Source organism: Vidua chalybeata, chromosome 17, assembly GCF_026979565.1.
Source record: "Vidua chalybeata isolate OUT-0048 chromosome 17, bVidCha1 merged haplotype, whole genome shotgun sequence".
Taxonomy (NCBI): Eukaryota; Metazoa; Chordata; class Aves; order Passeriformes; family Viduidae; genus Vidua; species Vidua chalybeata.
Window position 1 is genome coordinate 14407443 of NC_071546.1, and position 16092 is coordinate 14423534.

Genomic DNA, 16092 nt, shown 5'->3' on the forward strand with positions numbered 1-16092 from the left:
GGCAAACGGGCCCCGCAGCCGTGGGAGCTTTCCCCGTGTCCCGTCCGGGTCCGTCCGGTCCCGGCAGGGCTGAGGCGCGAGGACCGGTCGAGGCTGCCCCGGCAAGGGGACCCCCGGGCCCCTCCCTGGGCCACATCCCGATCCCGATCCCGATCCCGATCCCGATCCCGATCCCGATCCCGATCCCGTTCCAGTCCTATCCCGGTCCCGATCCCAGTCCCGATCCCGATCCTCGCCCCTCCCCGATCCCGATCCCGGTCCCAGTCCGGATCCCGATCTCAATCCCGGTCCAGATCCAGATCCTGGTCCCGGTCTCGATCCCGATCCTAATCCCGATCCTAATCCCGATCCCGATCCCGGTCCTCGCCCCGCGCCCGGCAGCAGGCTTGGAGCGCCACCTAGCGGGTGGGGCCGTGCCGGGCGTTACCGGGGCCAGGCCCGGGCCCGTCTCCTCTAACTCACACATTCGTACGGGCAGCGCTGCGCGTGTCCCGGCGCCCCGGTTAACACCGGCCGCGTGAGCACCGGACTGTCACCATTCACGCTTTCCAGCACCGGGAGCACGGCGCGTGCCTTTCGCCCAGCAGGCCAGGGGCGCGGGCTGGGCCACCAAAAGGCACCGACAGCGGCCCGGTTGTCGCCGCTGTGGCGGGTCGCGGGCACGCGCGGGCGCTGCCGCGGGAACAGCGCCCCGCGCCGGCAGAGGGCGCGCGAGGCGCCGGGCGGAGGGGGCGGTGCGAACGGGACCGCCCGGCCCCGCTTCCGCCCCCATCCCCCGGGGACCGGACCGGACCGCGCCCGCCGCCACGCCCTGCCACGCCCTGCCACGCCCTGCCACGCCCTGCCACGCCCTGCCACGCCCGGCCCCGCCCCTCCCGGCCCCGCGCGCAGCCCGGCCCGGCCGGCCCCGCCCCTCACTGCGCCGCCGGCCGTGCCGCCGCGCCATTGGCCGCCGCGCGCCGGGCGGCGCTGCCCATTGGCCCGGCGGCCGCGCGGCGGCGCCGGCGATTGGCGGGAGGCGGCGGGGGCGGGGCCCGGCGCGCCCGCCCCCCGGCGCAGCGCGGCCCGTTCCGTCGCTGCGGGCGGCTCCGCGGGCCCTGCGCGCCCATCGGCGGCCGGACATGGCCCAGAGCGGCCCGGGGGCGGCCGCGCCGCGGGACCAGGCCGCGGAGGAGCCCGAGGGCGGCGGGCGGCGCTGGGGCGCTCAGCACGCCGGGGCCCGCGAGCTGGCCGAGCTCTACTCGCCAGGTGAGGCGGCGCGGGCGGGCGGGGCCCTCGGGCCGGCTGCTCGCCGTGGCTCCCCGGGCGCCCGTTCCCCCTCGGGCGCCGTTCTCCGCGGGCCCGGTTCTGCCGCGGCCGGCTCCCCGCGGGCCCGGTTCTCCCCCGGCCGCTCCCGCGCGGCTCCGGGCGCCCCGGAAGAGCGGGGAGGGGCCGGCGGCGGCCCGGGGCTGCCGGCCCTGGGCCCGGCGGGGGCAGCGCGGGGCTCCGAGCGGGGCCGCGGCACGGGCCGGGCCGCGGGCGGGAGCGTTTGCCGGCCGAAACTGGCCGGAGGGGAAGGGACGCTCCGCTCCCCGGAGGCGGCAGGCGGAAAGCCAAGCTGTCCCTCTCGCGCAGGTGGGCAGGTGCGGCCGCGGCGCTCGGGAACAACGGCAGCCTTGCCCTCGGGACTCCTGCCCGGAGCCGCCCTCCAGGCCTGGCGCCTCAGAACGCGGCGCGGGGATGCTCGCATTCCTGTTCCGCTCTAAGCGGAGCTTGGAACTCGTCGAACAAGCTTCAGTTTGTCGTTTGGGCGCTCGGTAAATGGCTGTTTGACTATGCTGTGGAAATAATTGCAAATTCCTTGTGAAAAAAAAGCAGCGTTTGTTTTTAGCTCACAGTGTGAGCAGTGCTGGGTATTCCTGCCATTCCTAGTGAATCCATTCTCTGGTGAAGAATTGGGGAAGGGAAGATGTGTTTTCAGTATCTTGTGGTTTCCAGCAGATCAGCTGAGCCCAGCTTGCACATCCAGGGCAATTCCTGCACAAGTAGGTCTTCTTACTCACACAGTGTGAAGATAAGAAATCCAAGGCCTTTGTTCGTTTGTGTGACTGGGGCAAGTCTGCCCGTTTCAGTTTCTTTTGCTGCCCTTGAGCTTGCCTTGAGCAGGCCCTTTGTGACACCTTTCAGCTGCTCTGGTCCATCTGGGACTGATTCCTGTGCTTTACACAAAAGCACTCACTGATTTTACCACTGCTCTGGCTCATAAGGAAAAGATTTTCCTCCCCAGAGAGCTTGCTGCCCTTCTCGCTGGCCGTGGCACACGTAGTGATATGTCAGGGAGCTGAGGGTGTATTAGATATGCAGGTTTCTTCTGGAATTACATAAATAATTTACATAAGCAATGCCAGAATATGTATTATGGTGGAAGTGTATCATGTTCAAATTCTGAATTCATAGGAATGGGGATTGCATTGAATTGTGCAGAGTGAACATGACTGGAATATTTCCCTGATTTCTTTAAGCACATATCTGTGGCTTTGGCAATTCATTCCTTCCCAGATTTCGGGGTTTGAGTGCCCTTTAAACACAAGTTATCAGCGCTGACTCAGTTCCTTGACTGATTTGCCTTCCCAGTGCAGAGCTGAGGCTGCATTTTTGAACCTGAATGTCTCGGCGGCCTTGCTGGATCCCTGTGTTCAGACCACAGAGGTGTTTGCACACACTGAGCTCAGGGGACTTGCCAGCCTCTTTTCCAGCACTCAGCTAATTGTTCCATGAGGATCTACCCACTTAGCTCCTCTAATCAGGGTGTGGTTTTCTTATGCAGGAAGTGAGTGTTAATTAACTCTTACTTTCATTACTCCAGGGATCTCTTTATGGAATCACCCACGTTGTGACCTGATGCTGCTGTCAAATATGGCTGTTCTTGTGTCTTAATTTAATTTTACTATTCTCTCCTCTGCTGCTGCAGAGAGTGTTAATTTATATACCCATGGCCCTTCTAGAACGTCTAAAACTGACCTGTCAAAGTCTTTGTTCACACTTTCAAATATCGTCTTGTAGGCACGTTGGAGATAAGACTGATCCTCCATCTATGTTCCTACTTTCCCTGCTCCTTGCGTGGTACAGTGAGAAGGAGGACTTGATTTAGCATTTAGGAGGAGAAATTTGATCAGGCATTAGGTCAGCAGAGAGGAAGGAGGAGTAGGACAGAAGCTGAACACACGCCAGGCCTGAGGGTGCCTCTGCTCCTGGGAGAGCACGTGCACCTCTCTGGAGCCCCCCCTGAGCCTCCCTTGTGCTCTGCTTTGCCAGAGGGACCGGGCAGGGGCTGTGGGGTGAGTGCTCCAGGGAGCCCTGGGCCAGAGGAGGCTGTGCCTGCTGACCCCTAGAGCAGGCAGGGACTGGCCTGGCAGCTCCTGAGGGCAGGAAGAGCTGCCTGCAGCCTGGCCCTTCTGCTGACAGCTCGGATCTTCTTGGCCTTGGGTATTAAAGGTCTGTTTCTGTGCCCTAATCCTGCAGGTCTCACCCTGAGTGTTCCCTGCACTCGGTGCCTGGTGGGGATCCAGCAGTGAAGAGCAGGGAGCAGCTTTCTGTGCTGACCTGATACTCCAAGTGCTCACATACTCTGATGTGCCTGTTCCCTTTTTATAGGCAGTAAATGATTTTTTGTACAGGTACAAAGTGGTACAGCAAGGGGCAGGAGAGAATTTGTGCCAGTTCTTTCTCTTTTCTTGTTCTGTCCCTTGTCATCTCTGAGTGGCTGGGAGTTGCCAGCCTTTCCCTGGGAGCAGGAAGGCACAGACAAGACAACAGTTCAGGGAGAAGCTTCAGGGGAATACTTGTGAGGTTAGATGAGCCATTCCAGGGCCACCAAAATACAGGATGGTGAGAATGGTGCTCTTTCCTGTTAGTACAACAGCTTTGTTTAAAATCTTAGAGCTTGTAAATACTACAGATCACAAGGCGATTTAAATATGTTTGAGGCCAGAAATTTGTTCCCAGATTCAGCCCTTCCAGCAACACTGAATATTGGATGAAATGCAAATTGAGGAAAGATATGACGTGGAGGAAATTTATGCCAGCAATCTCAGGGAGAGGGAAACTAGGACAGTGTGAAATGATGTCTGATTTGGCCCTGTTAATTGGACAAGGGCAAGAGGAAGAGGGTAGTAGTGGCTTGGGGAAGAGGGATGTCATTTAAGAAGGTGTGCACCTCCCATGGATAAATAAGTTTCTGTTTCAGTTCCCTGCCAGACAAACAGAGCAAGTCATCCAGGCAGTAGAGTGGTCTGTCTCTGTTATTTCAGGCTTCAAAATGTCCTCTCAGATAAAAGTAAAGCATGCTTTTTCCCTTGTTCTTTCCAACAGGAAAGAGACTGCAAGAATGGATCTCTGTCATCTTATGCTTCTCTCTGATCTGCTTCAATTTTTACAATCTCCTCTTGTACTTGCGGCTGGAGCACACGCCCTCGGTTCTCGTTGGGATATGTAAGTAGGAGCTGTTTGCTGCCTGCTCAAGGCAAGGCTCCCGTCATGTGGGGTCCTTTAGGTTGGCTTGCTGTTGGAAAAAGGACAGGGACATTTGTGTGTGAGCCTCTGGAGCTGAGGCCATCTGCAAAATGTGTCACTGCTTTGTCTTTACATTTCAGTGGCTTCTCAGTCTCTCAGAGGGGAAGTTTTGATGCAGCTGAGTAAGTTTGGTGTTCTTGTGTAGTCACTGCAAGTGTAAGGACTATTGAGAAGGAAAAGAGCTGTCAAAATGATCAGAGTTGGAAGCAAAATACGTTGCTCGACAAAAATATTCACAAGAACTTTCCAGAAAGCAAAAGCTCAAAGATGAGCTTGCTGGACAGGAAATGTCATAAAAGGTGCTTCAGGCATCAAACTGGCTTCATTTCTGGGGACTGCAGACTGAACACAGGAATTTTGGAGAATTGTGCTTTCATGTCAGGATGTGATATTTGGCCTTTATTATCCTGAATACTGACTTTTTCCAGGAGTATAAGAAAAGTTGATTCCACGTCTTCTGTGGAGGAGAGGAAGAACCAGTGAAGGATTCTGATAGAATGTTCAGCTCCTGTGCTTTAGAAAAAAATGGCTTTCCTATAACCTGTGTGGGGTGTGTGTTTCAGAAGAGAATGGTACTTGTTCATCATCAGTGCTGTGCATTGCTAATGAGTTCAAACAAAACAAACAAAACCCACCCAAAACACTGCACTGGTTCAAGCAGTGGTACATAAGAGAAGCTCTGAATTCCTGCCAAAGCTGGGACGTGGTGATTCCTGATGGCTGTGTAGAGGTTGTTGGCTTTGTTGGGGCTGGGGGGAGCAGTGTCCTCCACTGTGAGTCACAGCAGCTCTCTTGGCCTAATTCAGTCTTGCCTGCTCTCAGCTGATGAGGAGCAGCTGTTGGGAGGAATGGAGAGAACATGGCATGGGAGCTGCTCCTCAGGGATGAGGGCAGACCAGACAAGAGAGTCAGCGATGGTGGTTAACCTGTGGTGCAGTCTGTTTGCAGCTGGCTTTCATCTCAAAGTTAATATTGATAAAAGCTGGAGTTCTCTGATATCCTGGTTACCAGTTTAACTGATAAAGCAGCCAATTCACTGATAGTATTATTTAAGTAGTAGTGAATGATTAAAGTAGCAGAATCTGGATTCTGTGTAAATAAAGTGGTGTGGAAATAATTGATAGTGTGTACCAAAATGAGTGCCATAAAATAGTAAGTGCTTCAGGCTATCTTGTTTTGCTGCCTTCAATACATTATTTCTCCAGGTGAAGTGTGAATGATGTCTGTGATTCACAGTGATTATTAGGTTTTATTGCATATTGTGCAAATCATATCCATAAAAGTCCTGATTCCTAAATACGTGAGCAGCTCCATGGGCACAACTGGGAATCCTGAGTCATCCACAGGGTGAGGTGTGTTCCATTGACAGCTTCTCTCGGGCTTGGTTTGGAATGTTGACCTTGATCTGAAGTCATAAAATAAACATTCTGCTAATAAAGACAGAGCTCTAGACCCAGTTCCTGCCAGGTCTTTGGGAATCTGTTCCAGTGGGCTGGATCTGTTCTGCTGCACAGACCTGTTCACTGCACGGGGGCCCTCTGTGTGCTCTTCTGTAAATACATATTTTCCTTTAGGAAATGAAGTACTTGAACATTCTGCATCGTTCCACTGAGGCTGAACCCCGTGTCTGTAATTAAAGGCCATGTCACAGCTTCTTTCTTTGTGCCTTTAGAGGCACAGGGAATTGTAACACAAGCAATACTGTAAGTGCCTTAACCTGGAGATTCTCGGGACAGAGAGACCTGTCCCTGCTCTGCTGGCAGCAGGCAGCAGTCCCTCCCTGAGTGTCCCTCCCTGAGTGCTGGGGCAGTGTGGCACGCAGGTGCCCTGGCCCTGCTCAGTCACTCAGGGCCTGCAGGGGAGCACAGCACTGGGGACACCTCGGTGGCCTTGGTTCAGAGCAGCTCAGGCTGTGTCACGTCCTGCTGACTAAAGATGAGCTTGCTGGGCAGGAAGAGCCACGGGACTCTCTTGTCTTCCAGGTTCAGCAGGGATGAGACAATTTCCTTCCCCTCCTCACTGAAAAAAAAAAAAAAAAAAAAGAAAGAAAAGAAAAAGAGTAGGCAGAGGATGGATTTCTGCTGTGGCTTGTGCTAACTCCAGGCATGCTCTGTTCTGGATATCCTCAGCTGCTGGGCAGCCATGGAGCTGTTCCTCTTCCTGCAAGCTGAGAGTTGTGCAGATCTGAGTCTGGTGTTCTATTTGCAAGCACACGAGCACCCAGTAAACTCAGGTTGCCCTGGCTGGCAATGGGGCTGTGAGGGAGCCTGAACACCCCCGTGTTCCCCACTGCAGGACACCATCCCAGCAGTGCCACAGAACCAGAGCAGCCTCTGCCACTGCAATTGAAGGTTGGTAGTGCCAGCGACAAGGCTGGCAAAGGGATTCTTGTGTGGTAAGCAGAAAAACCTCACCAAGACATGTAATATCAGGCTTGAAAGCCCTCGTGCCTTCAGGTGAGCTTGTGGTGTCCAGCATATTCAATATACATGAGCTGAGTATATAGTTCATATATTAATAACATCTAGATAAAAAGTTTGGCAAATTACAGCATGAATCTTGGTTTTCATTTTCCTCTCCGTCCTCCAATTTTTGTATTGGGCTTTAAACCCCTTTTTTCCAAGTTGGTTGACTTGTTTCAGGCATGTGACTGTTATCTGCAGTCACATTTGTTTGTGATAGGGACTGTTCATTGCAGTCTTACAAAAAAAGAAGAGTTAACTTTGTGTTGTAACCTGTTTATATTCCTAGGAACTGCCCCACATAGGGCAGATATCTTTAGGAACATCTTGTGACATGATACATGTTACAATTAATTACTGCTCTCTTGAAAGATGGACAACTGATTTTTTTTTAACCCATTTGAGCTACATGTTTCAGTATTGCAGAGGTTGTGGGTTAGCCAGAGAGAGCTCACAGGAAGAAATCACTTAGTGCAGTTTCAAACTAGAAACTGAATCTCACCAAGGCCCAGAACCTCTTTGTTTCAAGCTCCAGCAGCTCTGCAGGGCTGCCCTTGGTCAGCTGCATTGCAGAGCTAGACATGAGTGTGTAACATACAAAAGCTGTGGCACACGTTGGAGAAAAAACACTCCAGAGACATCAGTGCTGGCTGAAGTGAGTGCTGGGCACGTGGCTCAGGTGTCCACATCCTGCTGCCTCACAGCTCCAAGGATGGCACTTCATCTTGGATTTATTATGTGCATTTAAATGAGTGTCCACCTGAAATTTTGTTTTAAAAGGTTCTTGAAATTGCACCAGAAATCTCAGCTAGCAAAGGAAAATGATCCTTTACTCCAGTGCTGGTCCAAGTAAGTTGTTTGTCACCTGAAGTAACCATCAGGTACTTGGTAGCTGTGGGTAACTTTGTGCTTCCATTCTCAGCTGCATCATCTCTTAAAGAGGGAAACTCCACAAGCTGTGATTAAAGAGACAGAGCTTTGGTTCTGTTCCCCTGTGCAGATACCTCTGTGTTGCAGCAGCAGGGTTTGTGTGCTGCCTGCTGTGGATCCCTTGGGCAGAACCGGGGCGGTTCCCGTGGAGCCCGGCCGGTGGGGCACCACGAGGAGGAGCAGGAGGAGGAGGAGGAGGAGGCTGTTGCTCTTGGAAGCAAAGTGACCTGGTACAGTTACTGCTGGTTTGCCCTCAGCAGGTGATGCTGGCACCATGATCTGTTCTTTGTGTCACTGGGGCTGGGGATGGACTCGGTGTGCTGCAGCTCCTGTGGGGCAGGGGCTGCCGAGGCTCCTGCTCTGGCACTGCAGCCACGCTGGGGCACAGCCCCATCTGTGTCCCCACGGCCCCATCTGTGTCCCCACGGCCCCATCTGTGTCCCCACGGGCGTGCCAGGGGACAAAGGCACCTCTGTCTGCCTGCCCAGCTGTCAGGGGCTCTCTTAAAGTTACAGCAGAGTTTGGCTGGAGGCTTAAGTTTATCAGGTGGTGATTCTGAGCCAAGCTGTGCTTTTCTGGATGAGTGTTTGCTTTAAGATCTGCTGCTGCTCAGCCCTGGAGGAGACAGGACCCCGATTCCTTGGGGACCTCCTTTCACTGCAGTGTCCCAGCTGCTGTGGCTGCTCCCCCAGGCTGGTGGGGGTGTGCCCTGCTCGGGGGGGCATTGCTGGAGGCAGGGCGTTGGTCCCAAGGCATTCCCAGAGCAGGGAGTAGCCCCAAGGGGAGGTGTCTGCTCTGTGAGCGCTGTGCCAGGCTCGCCAGGGGAGCTGCTGTGATGGAGCCCAGACTGTTCCTGTCCCTGGAGTGCGGGTTCTGCAGACAGGGCTTGTTGGCAGCCCTGGTTACAGTGTGATAAAACTGCTGTAGTGATGCATTTGCTGTCCCAGCCCTGCTTGTGAGCACTCTCAGGTCCAGTTCTGACTGAAAGTTCCTCAGCTTTATTAGCCAAATTTATGAACTCTTCTTTTTTTTCTTTCAAGCTGCTGTAGTTTATACTCATTGACATGTCCAGGGATTATAATCTTAGCCTTGTAACTTGCCATAATATCAAACCCCTGCCTTCTCTGTACTGGAAGTCACTAAATGGGGACTCCAGGTGACTAAGGCATTTTATTTGCATAAGCATCTAAGTGACAAGCAACTGGTACTTTGGCGTATTGATATTTAGACAACAAGCTATTTTTGTGTGTGAAGTTAGCCACACCAACCCTTTAATGCTGTTCAACCAGTTCATACAGTCACCGATTCAACACGACTGTACTTCTCAGGGATGTTACACAATAGCATCAAGTTATTTAATAACATAGTATCCTGGTTTCTTCCTCTGCAGAGACTCTAACTGCATTTTTACAGTAACTATGAAACTTCGTATGCTTTGATGTAAAACTTCCAGGTTACAATTTGATCGTTCTATCTACACAAAGCCAAGCTTACGCTCAGCTCCTGAAATTTTGGTGAAGTGCAACTTTTAGTGGTAAATGTGCACAGCAGTCTTGTCTCTCAAAGCTCTTGTGGGGCCTCCTCCTTCCACGGGCCCCGAGAGCAGCCTGGCCATGGGAAGTGGTTTGAGAGTCACCCACAAGAGCAGAGGTTGCAGGTTGTCTCTCAGTTTGACTGAAGCAGTGAAGAGGTGGAGAGGGGCCTTTCCTGGTCACAAACCCTACACATTCCCTGGTTTCTGAGCCAGACAGAGCTGCCCTGTGTCCGTGGTGTGTTTGGGGCAGTTGCTTGTCCAGCCACGTGTCCTGCTGTGGGGAGAGGCACCTGGTGTTGTGCCTGGGAGGTGCCCACACAGAGGATGACAAGCTTGGGGAAACAGGACAGAGCAGCATTTCCAGCAAATGTGTGTGGCAGTCCAGTGTTTGCTTGGATACTGGTTGGAGTTTGGGCTGCCTGTGTGCTGGGCTGCCTTCCTTCCTCCTTATTCTGCAGTCTACTTGCAAACCAAAAAATCCCAGTGTTGTGAGCAAGTCCTGCAGCTCGTGTCCTGCTCTCCTTCTGTGTGCTCCGAGCATCGCCTCCTCCTCGGGGATCACCCCTGGATGGGCCGATCCTCGCCCCTCTCTCAGGGAGCTGGGGGAAAGCTAATGTGTGTGGATCAGGACTTCCCTAACGCTGCCCTGAGCTGCCTTCTGGGGAGTGTTGAATCCACTGTTTGCAGTTCTACACCTGAGCTGGGTTATCTTGCTTTTTCTGACTGTGGTTAACATTTCACCCACACTCGGAGCTGTCAGTGTCCTCTCGCCCTCCCAGCCTCGATGACAGAGCATGGAGATCTTCTGCCACCTCTGAGCAGCAGCTGAACTCCTGTGCCTTGGTCTTGCCTTGTTCAGTGAGGCCAGTGCTGGGTGTGGGAGGATGCTGAGCCCAGTTCATCAGTGGGATGTGCCCTCTGAGCCCGGGGACAGGACACACACCAAGTGTCACCGTGCTGCTTATGTGGAACCTCAGCACAGCTCTTGCTCTTTTATTGCGACTCACCCTCCACAAGTGCAGAGGAGGGAGCACACCCTGCTGCACTACAGCTGGAACAAGATGCTGGTAGTTAGGTTTTCTCCCAGTTGCTTTAGTATAATGCACTGCTCCAGGCACCCTCCATTCTTCCCTTTACCAGCTGACATCAAAGCAACACGAGGAGCATCTATTGAACTGTCAGTATTTTGCTCAATTTGTGTTGCTGTTCCTGCAGCTATTTCACTGGGATGATGCAGCAGCTGGAGGCAGGCAGGCTAATGGGGGCATTACCTCAGTGAGAATGGCATTTGAGTCCTTGCAAAGAGAAGTGTTGTTTGGGTATCTTCTCCTGAAGCCGGGCTGCTTGCCCTTTCAGCTGCTCTAAACGCTATTGTGTCCCACCCGCTCTTGCTGTAGCCTGCCTGTGAGGTCTGAAACAAGAACAAATGCACAGAATTTACTGCTTAGAAAATAAGCTGTCTTCAGTGCAGTAAGGGGTAGATAAAGAATGAAGTGTCTCCTGCTGCATTTAAGAGTTTGGGCCAACTGGATAATGGATTCAACAGCAGGGGCTGATTTATAATAGGAGAAGAGCTTTTTTATTTCTTCTCCCTTTCTGAATATGAACAGTGAGGGGAAGGACTGCAGAGGTGAGGGGTCAGCTAAGCAAAAGGTACCCACTAGGGGAGGTATTTCTGTTCTGTAGGGGATGGGCTAAACACAAATACAGATTTAATGAAGATTGCTGCTGTCCAAATAGTGTCTTGCTAACCTCTTTTTCCTAATTGCCTGACCATGTGTTTATTCAGACTGGGTAGATCTCATGTGGTTGTAAATATCTAAGTTAGAGGCAGATAAACAAGTAAACTTCTGAAATAAGAGTAAGATGTGAGGGAGTCAGTAAGAATGCAGTGTTTGTCTGACCCTCTCTCTCTCTCATTCAAGTTGCAGGAGTTATTACGGCCGACTTCCTCTCGGGACTGTTCCACTGGGGAGCAGATACCTGGGGATCTGTGGAGCTCCCCATCGTTGGAAAGGTCTGACATCGTTATTCTTCAGCTCGAGAAAGCCCTGCAGTGCCTTTCTGCAGCAGGGCCAGTGCTCCCAGCTGGGCTGGGCTCTGTGCCACACCCAGGCCAGGGAGGGGCCCGGGCGCTGCCGGGCAGGGCCGTGGTGCACCTGGCCGGGGCCAGCTGGCACTGCTCCATTCTGTCACCTGCCCTGAGGCTGGCAGTGTGGCAGTGCCAGGTTTGCAGACCTCTCAGTGCACAGTGAGCTCTGGCTGGGCACTGTGCATGTTCAGAAGGTCAGGAGCACAGATTTGGAGAGCTGTCCCCGCCTCTGAACTCCTAAAATTTTGTCAAACATGAGGCTGCTCCAGGAAGAATCTTCCCAGTTCCCTCTTCTGTGGGCCCCTGTTGTAACACAGTAACACTAGAATGGTGGTGACTGAAGGTTTAATTTGATATGTATTATACACCTGCAGCTACAAATCCCAGTAGCTTAGTGGAAGGTGCACTGGCTTCTGTAGTAAGCAACAATCTGTTTTCTTAATTAAATTTCTTAACAGCTACCATTAATTACTCCTCACAGTGCAATATTAGAAGGATCATTATTAAAAAAAAAAAAAAAGTGGGCTATTCCTTGTTATTATCCAGAGTTATACAAACTACAACAGCTGAATTAAAACTGTTGAGTTTGGCTTCTTTGTTCACCTTCAATAGACTTAGTAGTCTTAAACCCCTGTCTCTCTGGACCACAGTTTAAATAACTTTTAAAAACCCTACTGCTAGAGACTCTGCACTAAATAACCACGAGCTGAGGCTGCTCAGCACACCTCTGCACAGGCTGGACATGCTGGAAGTGTTAAAGGCAAATCAGTAACTGTGTCCCACACAGTAAAACAATTGCTCTGTGTGTTCAGATGTGATTTCTGCTCCTAGAGGTGACTTCTGTATGGTGTGTTTGTCTTCCACTGCTTTGTCCAGTCACTTAATTTGCATTTAGTCTGTTAGTGCTGGCATCTGTAGCCCATAAATATGGTCGGCTGAATCCTATTTTTTTAGTTTTTTTTTTTTTTCCCTTGGTTGATTCTGCTTAGCAAGTGAATTTCACAGGCTTATTTTGCCTGGGAAATTAGGGTGCTGATGCTTTGTTTTTAAGATTACATACTAAAGGTCCTAAGTGAAATTTTAGAAGAAGAAAACTGAAAAGCAAAGAAAACCTGGATTTGTGTGGGGGAACTGAATTGCTTTGCAAATGTAAATTAAATTTTATGAAGTGTCATGGCAAAAGTTTGAATCCCGTTTACATGCTTTGTCCTATGAATTCTCTTCAACTCAATCATCAGATTTGAGTGTATGAGAGGGTTTGTTGGGGTTATTTTTTTGTAATATTTTTCTTGTCCAAGACCATTATTGAGTGTGCTGTTGTGTTTATCCAATTGTTTTCCCAGGCTTTCATCAGACCCTTTAGGGAACACCATATTGACCCCACAGCAATCACCAGACATGATTTCATAGAGACCAATGGAGACAACTGCTTCATGACACTGGTCCCCTTGGCAAACATGGCTTACAAATTTGTTTCTTTTTCCCCAGGTAAGCTGTTACTTCTGACTGCTGTGGATTTAGTGGTCTTGTTGCTATTGAATGAACATTTGTCCGTGTGAAGTTTGGAGGAATCCGTGGATGTGATATGACAAGAAATAGCTGTTGGAAGCATGGTGCTCCCAGCAGGAGGGAGGGAAACTTTTCTTTCCTTTGAGGTGTGGCAAAAGGTGGCACAGTGAGGTTCTCTAGCTCAGCAGGGAATCTGGGGCTGGAGAGCTGTGAAGGAAGATTAGAAGTTGTGCTAAATACTTTTTTTGTAAGAGGGACCAAGCTGTGAACATCTGGGGAAACTCATTGTTCCAAAGTGTGTCACACAAAACAATGCTTCATCTCTGTGCACAAGTACTTTACGTGCAAAGCACAAGTCAAGAACTGAAGGGTCAAATTAATTTGATGGCTGGTAAACTCAGTTTGACTTCCTGTTTATGGTGTGTTGACAGATTCTGGCACTTCCCAGCCTGTCTTGTGACATTTGGGAATTGCTCATGGCTCACTGGCTCTTGTGACACTTCTGCCAGAGCAGCTGTGGTGAGGCTGTTGGCAGCTCCTGCAGCAGCAGGCAGCTGTGGCTGGGCAGCACGCTGTGCTGGCAGAAGGGTGCCTTTCCATGGCTGCTGGTCCCAGCTGCCCGTGGTGTTTTGCAGAGGCGCTGTGTGAGACCTGTCCCTGGGAGTGTTACGTCTTTGCCCTCATCATCTTCATAACCATGACGAACCAGATCCACAAGTGGTCCCACACGTACTTTGGCCTTCCACGCTGGGTCATATTCCTCCAGGACTGGCACATCATCCTGCCCCGGAAGCACCACAGGATCCACCACGTGTCCCCACACGAGACCTACTTCTGCATCACCACGGGTACTGCGCCCTGCAGGGCCCCTGCCAGGACACTGTGAGACACTGCAGAGCCAGGCAGCCCACTGTGCTCTCACAGGCTCTTGGCAAAACTGCACAGCAAGTGTGGGGCAAGACTTGTCACCAGCTGCAGGAACTCGGAGCCCGAGGGAGCAGTCAGTGGTGCTGAGATCTGATTGCCTGCGGTCTTGAGCTCAGGCCACTAATGGGGTTTGTTAACTAAAGCTGCTCTTCCTTCAGAAGAGCAGAATGTCTGCAGCTGGCCTGGAATGCTCATTTCTAAAAGCCAGGCTTCTGGATTTTCAGCATCCACTCATTCTGACTCAGAGGTGGACAGCTTTGCAGAGAGCTTTAGCTTCCTTTTATTATCTGTACAGGTGGGAATGCTCAGTCACCAGTGTTGCACAATCCTAAATAAGTTATCAAGTTAATCAGACAGCTGGAATTAAACCACTCTGGTTCTTCATTCTGTCATTGGCTTCGACAAACGGTTCATGTGGGTTTTGAAACCTCTGCCAAGAAAAAAATCTAATTCTCATTAGCAGAATGTCATGTAGAAACATGGTACAATTAAGAAGCCTGACTTGACAGATGGTAGCAAAAATCTTGCCACCCAAAGAGCTATTTTTAAGTCCTACTATGTGCTGAGAGTTTAAGCCTGACCATTATTAGCAGTATTGGGCGGGTTGCTTTTTTTTCTCATTAAAAAAACGCTGAACTTTGGACGCTATGACAAACTAATCCTCTTTTTCCTTTGCAATCCCTTAGGTTGGCTGAATTATCCGTTAGAGAAGATAAGATTTTGGAGATGTTTGGAGAACATCATCCAAGGACTTACTGGGGAGAAGCCAAGAGCAGATGACATGAAATGGGCTCAGAAAATCAAATAACTTCTGCCAGCCTTCTGCAATCCTTAACTTGTTGCCAATGTTGTTTTTAAAAAAAAAAAAAAAAAAATAAAGCCATCAGCCAAATTCAAGACCTGCAAAGAAATAACAGACTCTAAAGCACAAACTAAAAAGTGCTAACACAGACTGCAATGAAAAGAACTAATTCTTAAAACAATACTTGAAATGAAGATGATTACTCTCACTGAGCACCTTTCTGTGTAGCCATGTCTGCTTACACCTTAGACCTTGCTTCGTCGCTGTATCCGTGAGGTACCGGGCACGCCAGAGGCAGCACAGGCGCTCCAGGGGCACGTGGGGCGGAGGAAACGTGTGTTGTATCAACATTTCTGAACGCCTCCCAGCAGCCTGCTGCCTACAGGGAGAGCAGTGACAGGTTTGTCACTTGGTGTTGGAGTGCAAGGGCACTGCGTGAGAGCAGTGGGGGAGCAATGGAAGCCTATAAATCATGACTGCTCAATGCACTCGGTGATTGATCCACGTACAGCTCTGTCTTCACTATCATGTTCAGCCTGATTGATGCCATGTGGAACAGACTTGGAGAATCCCGCTCCTCCAGGGGCCACCAATCCTCAAGTGTCTTCAGTTTCCCTTAAAACAAAATTGTTCTACTCTCCACATGGAATTGAGCAGTTTCTGCATAAGCCTTCAACTTCAGGAGCCTCTGAGGAGAGGGAGGGCACCCTACAACACATGTGTCTGTTTGTGTGGAGTGCTCACTGCTGAGTCTTCTATTAAGTGTTTCCTACCCTGACAATAAATGTTTGAAATAGTTCTAGCATTGGGCACACTGCAAATAGCTGTATTCAAGAGCTCAAGGTATCAAACTCGTAATGTTAGAAGGGAAATGTCAATGACTGGTGTTTTGTTCTTTTTATTTTTTTTAAGGTGCTTGCTTGTTTCTGTAAATAATATAAAGCCTTAATCTCTTCTGGTGTAATGGAATAATATTTTAATGTGATGTTTGAATGTATATAATATATTTATAACAAAGCATTGGATTAGTATTGGATAATACTAATCATGTTCAAGTCTTGTTGCTGTGTTTCATTGCTGCACTGGCAGCACTTAGTGCAAGAGCTGGATCAGTGGTTGCACAACACCTTGTGCAGTCCCACCTGAGGCACCTGGCAGCCTGTCACAGCTTGCTTGGGTTGGAGTGATCATCTGCCAGCGTTTTAGGAGCCTGGCACTATGTTATACCAGACTTCTACACCTTTGGAGAAGTGTAAGTAACTGATTCTGCTCTGGATGCAGAGGA

General features: G+C 50.8%; 1 protein-coding gene across 2 annotated transcripts; it reads left to right on the plus strand.

The window, feature by feature from the left end:
- Window positions 1-1121: 1121 nt before the first annotated feature.
- On the plus strand, window positions 1122-15838 carry PEDS1 (plasmanylethanolamine desaturase 1). 2 transcript variants are annotated; one of them, XM_053958250.1, is made up of 6 exons: window positions 1122-1248; window positions 4351-4470; window positions 11403-11494; window positions 12913-13057; window positions 13714-13926; window positions 14692-15838. In XM_053958250.1, exons 1-6 carry the CDS (start codon window positions 1122-1124, stop codon window positions 14811-14813), a joined length of 819 nt encoding a protein of 272 aa, XP_053814225.1. In that variant the 3' UTR covers window positions 14814-15838. The 2 variants fall into 2 exon arrangements, with proteins under 2 accessions (XP_053814225.1, XP_053814226.1); XM_053958251.1 differs by lacking the exon at window positions 1122-1248 and adding an exon at window positions 1934-2024.
- Window positions 15839-16092: the final 254 nt, after the last annotated feature.